The sequence below is a fragment of the Habropoda laboriosa genome, unplaced genomic scaffold (genome assembly GCF_001263275.1).
Source record: "Habropoda laboriosa isolate 0110345459 unplaced genomic scaffold, ASM126327v1 scaffold339, whole genome shotgun sequence".
Classification (NCBI taxonomy): Eukaryota; Metazoa; Arthropoda; class Insecta; order Hymenoptera; family Apidae; genus Habropoda; species Habropoda laboriosa.
Window position 1 is genome coordinate 224,667 of NW_017100496.1, and position 9,801 is coordinate 234,467.

General features: G+C 38.7%; 1 protein-coding gene across 4 annotated transcripts in view; it reads right to left on the reverse strand.

Annotated features, from left to right (window-relative positions):
- The window catches only part of LOC108576110 (kinesin light chain), a 21,998-nt gene extending 13,652 nt beyond the window's left edge, over nt 1–8,346 (reverse strand). Inside the window, exons 1-7 of one of the 4 annotated variants that reach the window (XM_017939036.1) lie at nt 8,295–8,346; nt 6,104–6,470; nt 5,856–6,021; nt 4,883–5,598; nt 4,586–4,789; nt 4,214–4,333; nt 25–857 (exon numbers count right to left, since the gene is read on the reverse strand). In XM_017939036.1, the coding sequence (XP_017794525.1) occupies nt 822–857; nt 4,214–4,333; nt 4,586–4,789; nt 4,883–5,598; nt 5,856–6,021; nt 6,104–6,470; nt 8,295–8,338 (1,653 nt within the window). In that variant the 5' untranslated portion in view covers nt 8,339–8,346 and the 3' untranslated portion in view covers nt 25–821. Of the gene's footprint in view, nt 1–24; nt 858–3,549; nt 4,056–4,213; nt 4,334–4,585; nt 4,790–4,882; nt 5,599–5,855; nt 6,022–6,103; nt 6,471–8,294 lie in introns of those variants that run through there. The other 3 variants (XM_017939034.1, XM_017939033.1, XM_017939035.1) reach the window with 3 other exon arrangements.
- Between the last annotated feature and the right edge of the window lie 1,455 nt (nt 8,347–9,801).

Here is a 9,801-nt window from a genome sequence, read left to right on the forward strand (position 1 = left end):
CTCGCATTATTCTAACGTGCACGGTGTTTGGTGTATCCGGTGTATGTGTGCGCCCATGTGGGTGTGTGTATGTGTAAATACATTTAATTAATGCTAAGCCACATACGATTTTCCCCCTATGTTTAAATGTAAAAAAGTACGACTGTCGAGTCAGAAAAGCTCTAAAGAGGTACCTGGAATGATTACACGTTCGTCGCGTTATTTCACGGTATAATGATCAACGAAAGGGATATGTATACGCGTGTGTTATGGACCGATTATGTGCATGTATAGATGCAATTATGGACGCATGTGGTGTCGCGAGAAGAAAACTGTTCGTCGCTGTTTCTGTACAATGCGAGGAGAAGATTGAATACATCAAGGTTCCTTTTAGGTCAACGTAAAGCAGTGAATATTATATATATCTGTCTCTCCATATATATTTTTTTTACTTTTTTCGCTTGTAAAACACAAAAACGCCAAAAATTCGCTTAGATTCGATTTGTTTTCTTTTTGATTGAGATACACGTTCGAAGCAGATTAGACCAATTCGCCTTGCAACCATTTTTTCCTGTTTTCTCTCTCTCTTTATCATCCAGATTATAGTCAGTCGCTAGCACGAAGCTTTTAATCGTTCCGTGTGTCGAGCACGAGCAAACGTGCCGAGGAGTACTTCATTTAGGTGCGTCTGATCTGATCGAGAAAAAAGCAGCTGGAATGTGCTGTTATACGTTAAACAATCCCAGATTGAAACGGACGTCAGCGAATGTTTATCGAGTAAACAATGCAGAGCCCTCTTTCGTCGTCCTGAAGTTGTCGTTTTGCGTATAGTATAGTATCCTTTATTGCACACGAAAGAAAGTCTTGCCAAACTGAAACTGAAGAAAAATACATTTGAGAGAGCAATTCTTGGATGGATCATAATGATCTCGTGTCCCCAATGCTACTCAATTTCTTTTGACAAAATAAGTGAAATTTTAAAAAATCTAAATTAAAACTTCAAGAAACTAACTTGAAATTTTGAAAAAAAGAAAAAAATTCTAACCACTATTGATTAAGAAGAGCAATAATTTTCCTACTAGAGACACAAGATCCGTATGAGACTGATAGAAAATTTAAGCTGAAAAAAAGTATGATATTAATCATGTATGTATCATGGTAAGTAATAGAACTTGACCAGATATCAAGAATAACAATAATTTACAATAATTAATTACTGCTCGTCGAGGAAGGGCGGTTTTCCGTATATATGTACACAAGCCAAAATATTACAACGTCCCATGCTAGCTACGGGCTTTACATCGCACCAGTGGAGCAGTAATTAATTGTCTCGGCACATGGATTATGACAACATTTCATTATTGTGATCATTATGTTACAAAAAAAAAGGTCTGCGTTTTCTGGCAGTATCTAAAAAATGGAAAAAAGATAGTGAGTATCAAACACGATGATACACGTGATACACGCTTGATAATGGTACATAACAGAAATGATAATGATAATAATAACGATAAAGGACTCATCTGTGCATCGACACAAAAACAACATTGAGAAGGGGAGAAGAAAACTTAACAAAAAAAATAAATAAATAAATAAATAAAATAAAATAAAAATTGTTCTACAAAATCTACGAATACGCACCTGCTAACATAGAGAGATCGGTCTAGTTTTCCGGCCCGGTTTTTTGCTGTCCAGACGAAATCGTACTCCAGAGTGACATTGACATCCTTTAGAGATACTCAAATCAAAGCGAAACAAAACGGACAACGCAGATATCGAAAAAAACGATTGGTAACAATGATGGTTAAGAAAACACAAATGGCGTGCGAGGAAAATTAATAATGCAAACCTGTTATGTATATAAATAATTATATACGCATTCTCTGTTTCGTACAAAGGAGTCGTTCCTATGCATGATTTGATAGTAACAAATGAATAAATAAAAAAAGAATTAGAAAAGAAGAAGAAATAAATAAAACACGGAGTCACAAAATATGTACTATGGGATAAGTGTCCCGTGGTACACGACGTTCTCCTGAATCGAATAACACAACTAGGAATGATATTCAGTTAGAAAATAATTTATTCGTTCGTTCGTTAAAGTCTCAAGGCACTACTTATATTTAAATAATCCAGTTTCTCGTAGTTTGCGAGTTCAAACGTATTATACCATATGTATATAATAGTCAGATAGTAACGTAGTAACATCGTTTTATTCGTTTGTCCCTTTTTCTCATTTAAATAGGTTATGTTTTCCGAAGGTCTAGTGGAACGCAATAGAGATGAGTATGTAAATATTTTTAGGATACAAGGTGCCCCGAACGATACAATGATAGTAAAATGTACCATTTTTATTTTTTTCTCTTCTGCTCTGAGATCTTCCGTTTTAAAAATATATAGATTTCTCATTTGTCACACAAATGAGAATCGTTTTAAGTGTAATAATAATAATAATATTAATAATAATAATAATAATAACGTACGCGTAGTATAAATATATAACATTGTGAATTGCACCGAGTTGCATTCCTTAACAAACAGATATAATACTTTCGAAGGCGAAAAACTCAGCGAATAGAACGTATTCAGGGGAAATATTTCGAGACACCTCACATCGTATTTAAAAGAAAAGAAACATTAAGACAAATGTAACCCTAAAGCCAGATAAACAGTTTCTTTTTTTTTAAATAGTGTAAAATTAAACACGTGTTGATTACATAGAATCGATAGAACGAATGTAAATGAACCGATGACATTGAGTCATCTGAAAAGTTCGATGAAGACGTGTTCGTAATAAACAGTTTGTTACAGTTTGTTGTCAAACTGTAAAATTCGTTTAGAACTATTATTAATATTCTCTGCATATCGATCATCACTTTGAGAATGGTCATCTTTGCAAATCTATACTGAACTATATAGTTAAGCAAAGCTGCTGTTGCTGCTGCTGCTGTTGCTGCTGCTAGAAATTGACTACATTATAAATTCGTGTGCGTGGTTTCACGGTGTTCTGGCATACGAGAGAGGAAACGGACAGTGGCGTTAAAAAAGATACTTTCTCGCTGTTTGAACAATTAGAATCTGGTATTCTGTCTCAGCCAAAGTGTAACACGTGAAACGATCGACGTGTGTATGTGTGTAGTTTTCGTTATGAAAATACTTGTCTCTGGAAGCTTGTTTTATTCTAATTGCTTTCTATACGGTTGTGTATAATACAAGCGTAAAAAGTTTCTGATAAAATTCGGATTGATTCGCTTTTTCTACTTCTTTTTAAAAAGGCAACGAGATACAAACAATGTCCTCGACACGTTTCGTTTAAAACACAGAAAATGGACAAAATAGATCAAAGAAAGTAATTAAAGGGCATCGTTATCACAGCTTACATGTGGAAGTGATTCGTCAAAGGCTGTTGTTACTTTTTCTAACGCGATATTTTTCCAAGAAAAGAAAAAATAGAATAAGATAACAATAGAAGTAGCAACAATTATCGAAATACTTGTCAATAGTAAATGTAATAAAAGAATGTGCAATTAAGATGTGCTATCGTCATTGTTTAATCCGTGAAGACGCCTGGCTGCGAGAAAAATGGTATATCAAATGCCCAAAAGATTACAGACGGCCCATTCCTACATTCGGAAAAAGTAACTAATGCATTCCTATAAATGCTTTTAAGAGGAATCATTCAGGAATAATTTGCCAAAGATTCGAGATGTTAATTCCTCAATGCGTTCGGGTTACACCATCGTGCAATTTAATAAATTGATTGCCTAAATGTTAACGTTCTTTCGAAACAATCGTACGTTTACTTTTTTCTTTTTTTAAATAGTTCTCTCTTTCTTTCTCTCTCCTAAGAATTATATAAACTCTCGAAGCTATTAAACACCGAGAATCATCATCGTACGACCGGGCATTGAAATCGAACGACAGGCAATACTACAGACGAAGAATGTATCCTACGTGGAAGAGTGAATCCCGAAAGCTTGAAAGATCTTGTTTTTAAAACCGGGTTTGTTAGGACTAGCGTCGTGGTGGCCAGACTGTCCTTCATGTAGCGCCCTTTGTACCAGCGGCAGCGAGCCCTGTGATTGTGTGTTGTGTCGCCAATTCATCGAAACGGGCCGGATAACGAAAAAAGAACAAAAAGAAAGAAGAAAAGGATAGTAGACGGCTAATCGTGTGCTACAACATGCGTGCGACTAAAATATTTCTTTTATCATGAAATTCCGACACAACTTACCCCGTCAATTTGCTCGTGTTCGCTGTTAGCGAGACTGGATTGCGAACCGCGTCTCGTCGAACCCTTTTCATCCCCTAAAATCTGCGCGACCTTCCCTTGCTTCACAAATTCCAATGTCTGCTTCAAAAAAAACGAAATCGACTTAAGTAACAAATGCGTAAAATGTTTCGCGATTAAAATAAACTGCTGACGCCTTTATGCTTTCTCCATGAGGTTCAATTTTTTTTAGCAAACCAATTACTTTTACGAATTAAATTATATAACTTTCTTTGGTAACGAATTATTTCTTTCACTGTACTACTTGTTCTACTACTTATACAGTAAAAGTGAATAAGTTTCACTTAAATCTGTAGAACAATTATTTGAACTTACCTCTCTTCGTGACCTCAAAGCACAATCTTCTAATGTTTCTGCTGCCTCGTATTTTCCTTGCCTTCGGTATAATGCACCAAGATTCTTTAAGGTAGTCGTTACTGTAGGTGAGTCCACCTTGGCGGCCTTGTGCCAACCACCGTACTCTCCATATGGAGCATTTTCTTTATTTCTGTGCTTATTCTCTTCCCTTTCTTCAGCAACCTGAAAACAAACGGATCGCAAACCTTCAGTATCGCAAAAATTTCATTACTTTATGTCATCTTTCGAACGTAAAGACATCAAAAGTGTCTTTACCTGCCAGATTGGTTTATTATCGCCAGCAATAGCACCAAACTCTTTCTCGTGTGCTCTAGTTAACACTTGTTTATACAAAACTTCTGCGTCCTTGTATTTGCCTTGTTTCAAGTAACATGACGCCAGATTGTTTTTCGTCTTTGCGACATTAGGATCGTCAGGTCCAAGTTTTCCTTCATAGATCTCTAACGCTCTCTCATAATAACGTTCCACCTCTTCGTACTTTCCCTGATTCTGGCATAGCAACGCGAGGTTGTTCAGTTGTTTCGCAACATCCGGATGATCACGACCGAGGACCTTTTCTCGAATATCCAGAGCACGTTTGCACAGTGGCTCGGCCTCTTTGTATTTGCCTCGCTTTCCATATAAAACGGCTAAGTTGTTCAGCGTGGCAGCGACCGCTGGGTGATTCTCACCTAATGTTTTTTCACGAATGGCCAAGGCATCATTCAATAAGTTTGCCGCCTCTCTGTACTTATTTTGATCTCTATATACTAAAGCAAGAATGTTCAGCATTGTAGCGACATCAGGATGATCGTGACCCGAAGTCTTCTCCAGGTCCTCCAACGCCTGCTTGCATAGAGGTACGGCCACCTCGTAACGGCCTTGACTTGCATACTGTATAACCAAATTGTGCAGCGTACGTAAGCGCGCGGGTATTTCATATCCGGCGTTCACTTGTTGTGCAAACTGTAAAGGCGGTGTTGGTGATATCGCTGCAATGAAAATTTCGAATGTTGTAGGAAAAAATGGTTGTTATCAGTAACTTAAGTCTGTGTGAATACGAAATCTTACTATAGCATTCTTCAATGGTAACAGCTTCAAATAAAACTACCTTCAATTCTTTATATATTGGTTGAGAAGTATCCTCGAGTCTAATGGAGAGAATTGGAGAACAGTTTCAGTTCTTGTGTGTTATTTCACACAGACTCAAGGGGATGCATGATAAAAGAAATGAAGAAAGTGTACTTACACTTACTATTCCGGTCATCTGGATCATCATCAGGGAACAGATCGATCACTGGGTCAACTTTTGGTCTAACCTTAACATTCTCATCATCTGCAGATGGATCAGGATCATACTGTTTTATACTTTCCATGAAGTCAAAGTGATTCTTGTGCACTTCTAATTGGGCTACCTAGCAAAGCAAAAAATTGTTCAGTTCCTTAGGCTTTCCCTCTGCTTGGCTCATTGTAATTTCACGTAATTCAATTACTTACTGTTTGCTCGCTGGATTGCAATTTTTGCTGAGTTCCAGCCAACTCATCCCTTAACCAGGCATTTTCTTGACATAACCTTCTTACTTGTGTTCTAAGCTTTTGCTTCTCAGCCTCGACCACTTGTAAATGATTCGCAAGAGCCATCATAACTTCAGCTTCACCAAGGCCCAATTCTATCATTTCAATGTTCTTTGACAACAGGCTGGCTTTGTCCCTAGCGACTGATTCATCCTGAGTTTGTAGGGCTTGTAAAAGTCCTCCATGTTCTAGACGAAGGGCTTCCAAACCCTGAGCCACAATTCTGGCACCAGCTATAATTTCTTCCTGCGTCATGGCCGTCATTCTACCAATGTTTTCTATTTTTTTGCTAAAAATTAAAAAAGTCAAGCTACAATAAAGGTTAAACTAAAGAAGAAGTAGCAAAACTGAACAAATTATGTTCTCAATTTAATTTATATTGAAGTATTTTATTTTTTTGTTACAAAAAATAGTACATTTTAATGTATAATTTTTTACATAATTTAAATCAATCAATGAACGACAACGCCTGTTGTCGCAACGATAAGTGCACAGTGATAACACGGCTGCAGTATACGTAGCCTTCTGCGGTTGTAACCAAGGCAGAAAGCATAAAGAAAAAGGTAAAACAGAGAGGTAAGCGGTATTTGGAACGACTTGCTTTACGCGCCAATAATTAACCGCAATCAAAAATAGGCATCGTGAAGTATTTCAGTCGAGGCAAGCAGAACGTATCCGGCATTCGCACGAACAGAGACTGTTTTCGGGTCTAAGCCGGTTGGAATGATTTCGTTTTTGCATAGAATACGATCGTCGCGATTCCACCATCGAACGAAACATTTTAAAACGGCTTTCGGAACACTCGAGACTGATTATCGCAAAATTAATTCGTATAAAAACTTACCCCATGTCAGGGCCGCATTAAATCCACAGAAATCAATGGTTTGGTATATACGCGCAGGCGCAATTGCCGCGGCGCTTCTCGTATGCGACACAACGTAACCGAGTAAAAGTGAATTGCCGAGAAGAAAAAATTCGTAGAACTATCACACGTCCCACAAACAATTAACGTTGATCAGCAGAACGTTCACAAGAAGAGTACACTGATAACACGACGAGACACGAATAATTAATCGCAGACGAGCTCGTTTCGACGGAAAACTTACCCCATGTCAGGACCGCGTTAAACGCAGGCGAAATCAATGGCTCGATAGTTCCGCGCAGGCGCAAGGACCATGGCGTGTTCTTTTATGCGACAGTGTATATAGGTATACGCAGAGAGAGAGATGGTGAAATTTCGAGAGAAAAAAAAGAAAATTCGCGACGCCGCCGCTCAATCGATAAAGACGGCCGGAAGTTGGACCCGTAGAGGGATACAGGGAAAATATTGTCGGCGTCGGGGGGCCAGGTCAGGACTTCAGGGTTCTGCACCTGTAAACCTTGACCTCGTACAATCATCCTTCCAAACAACCCTTGACCTCGAGTTTTCTACGGGAACACCGCATCGTTTTTTTCCAGATGCACTTGAACGAGACTATTTTGTCGTTTGGCCATTGTCAGTTATTTCCTGCGAAGGGATCTGTTAAAGGAATGTGACTTGGAAAAAGAAGGAATGCAATTACAAAGTTATGGGCACGACAACGTTCGTGAATCAACGTTCCGGCATAAGTAATGAAATAGCATGGCGAGAAAAGCATGAAAGTCGCACAGCACAGGTCGACGCATCGATTTCTCATAAAACCTGCATTATGGAATATCAGCAGCAAAAGTGTTCGCAGCTGATGGACAATAAACGGCGAGGTGTAGTGAAATTTTTCATGCCAAAAATATTCTCTTTATCGACTGTAACTGAACGATGAAGTTTGCGGGTAAATATATTTCCATTCGTTGGCGCATGCAGCCGCGAAGGTTTTTTCGATGGCGCGTATCCGATCAGTTTACTGGATGGAAAAGTTGCTACGAAAAAACGAATCGTACGTAAAGTTTCTAATGAAAGTACGCGGCAATTGGAGCTTGGTATGTTTACGTAAAAACAAAGTGGTGTAGGAATGCTCGACCAGGTGTAAAAGTGTTCATATGAAGAAAAAACAAAAAAAGAAAGAAAGAGGAAAAACATACAGATAAAGATCAAAATGGATTGTATAAGGATTCGTAAGTAGGGGAAACTACTCACATTCTATAAGCGTTCAGCGTTTTTGACATATCTGTTCTACCCATCGGTAATGTTGGACTCTGTTGGACCTACCTAATCCGTATATAAAAAAAATTGAACTTTCTACTATATCGATCTGTCCGTTGTTTCTTCGCGGACAATCGCGACCGTATTGTCACTTTCAGTCAATCGAAGCTGTTGTAAAAAATTCATTTATTCCGTTTTCGACCGTACAAAAATAGAATCTGTACAATATACATATATACACTACAGCGTGTCCCTTGTATAATGTGATTTCTAAAGGGGGGCACCTCGCGTAATCGCGTTTAATTCTTTACTGAGGGCTAACGTTTGGCTTCGCACCCTCTGCACACGAAAGGCCGACATGTCGAGGGCGGCGGGGGGTTGTGAAATTGCGCATGCGCCTCGATTTCACGGGTGCTCCTACAACTTCACAAAATACGTGTGCATGGTCATACCGGTGTGTCCACTCTACAGCAGGTATACACAACAGAAATGAATGATGCGTTTCTACGTTAAGAAAGCTTCGTGCTAGGCGTCGCTACGGCCTCATACGCAAATAAGCGGCAGTCGGTCAGTAGGAATAACCGGAGGGTGCGTAAGGGTGTGATGAATGAAACTTCTAAGAGGGTGTCACGCGTGTATGACACTTCACGGACCAGGGACGCGTATCTTCTCGTCCACCTTTTATAATTTCCCCCACCATCTAACTTTCAGGATATAGCCGATTCGAAAAAAAGTGCGCGCTTAACAACAGATGGTAAATTACTTTTTCATATTTGTCTCACTCGGCTTTCTTTCATAATTAATAGCGTTAAAATGAGCCGCTAATATGCGGATATAAAAGCGTATCGCATTAGTGCGAATACTGACACGGCAGATATATGCAGTGGTAACCAAATACCGACACTCAAAAATGATGATATTTATTTTTAAACTAATTATTTCGTTTGGATTGCAGGCGAGTTTCTGGAACGTCTTATAGGACGTAGAGCGTGCGTTTTCGCAATCTTTCTGGCTTCAAGGGGAACAGAAAGACCAGCGGTAACCGATGACTCACGGCATGACGACAGAACGTTGGAAGTGCTGTACCATGTGCGCCCGTTCGTTAGAGAAGCGCGCACCGCATGCAACTGCATACAACACCACGCGAGAATTGCTTTCACGAATTTAATTTGACGAACCTGCGCGGAGAACGTGGCGCGTTACAGTTGAACGTGATTAAGTATACGATTTTTCGAAAGCTTCCTTCCCGTTTATCATCGGAAAGACTTTTTTAAAAGTGTATTATTTTTACTGTATTTCAATATTATTGTTTAAATATATTACTTTTTTCATTGTAGAATTTTGTTCCCATTGAAAATAATAATGTGCCGATACAGATGTAAGAGGATGAAATGAGGTAGATTTTTTAAGAAAGTAGTACTGTCACGATCAGGTAGGTGACTTTCAAGGATGACATCTTACAAGCTGGATGAGTATATATGTATGTATGTAACAAATCGAT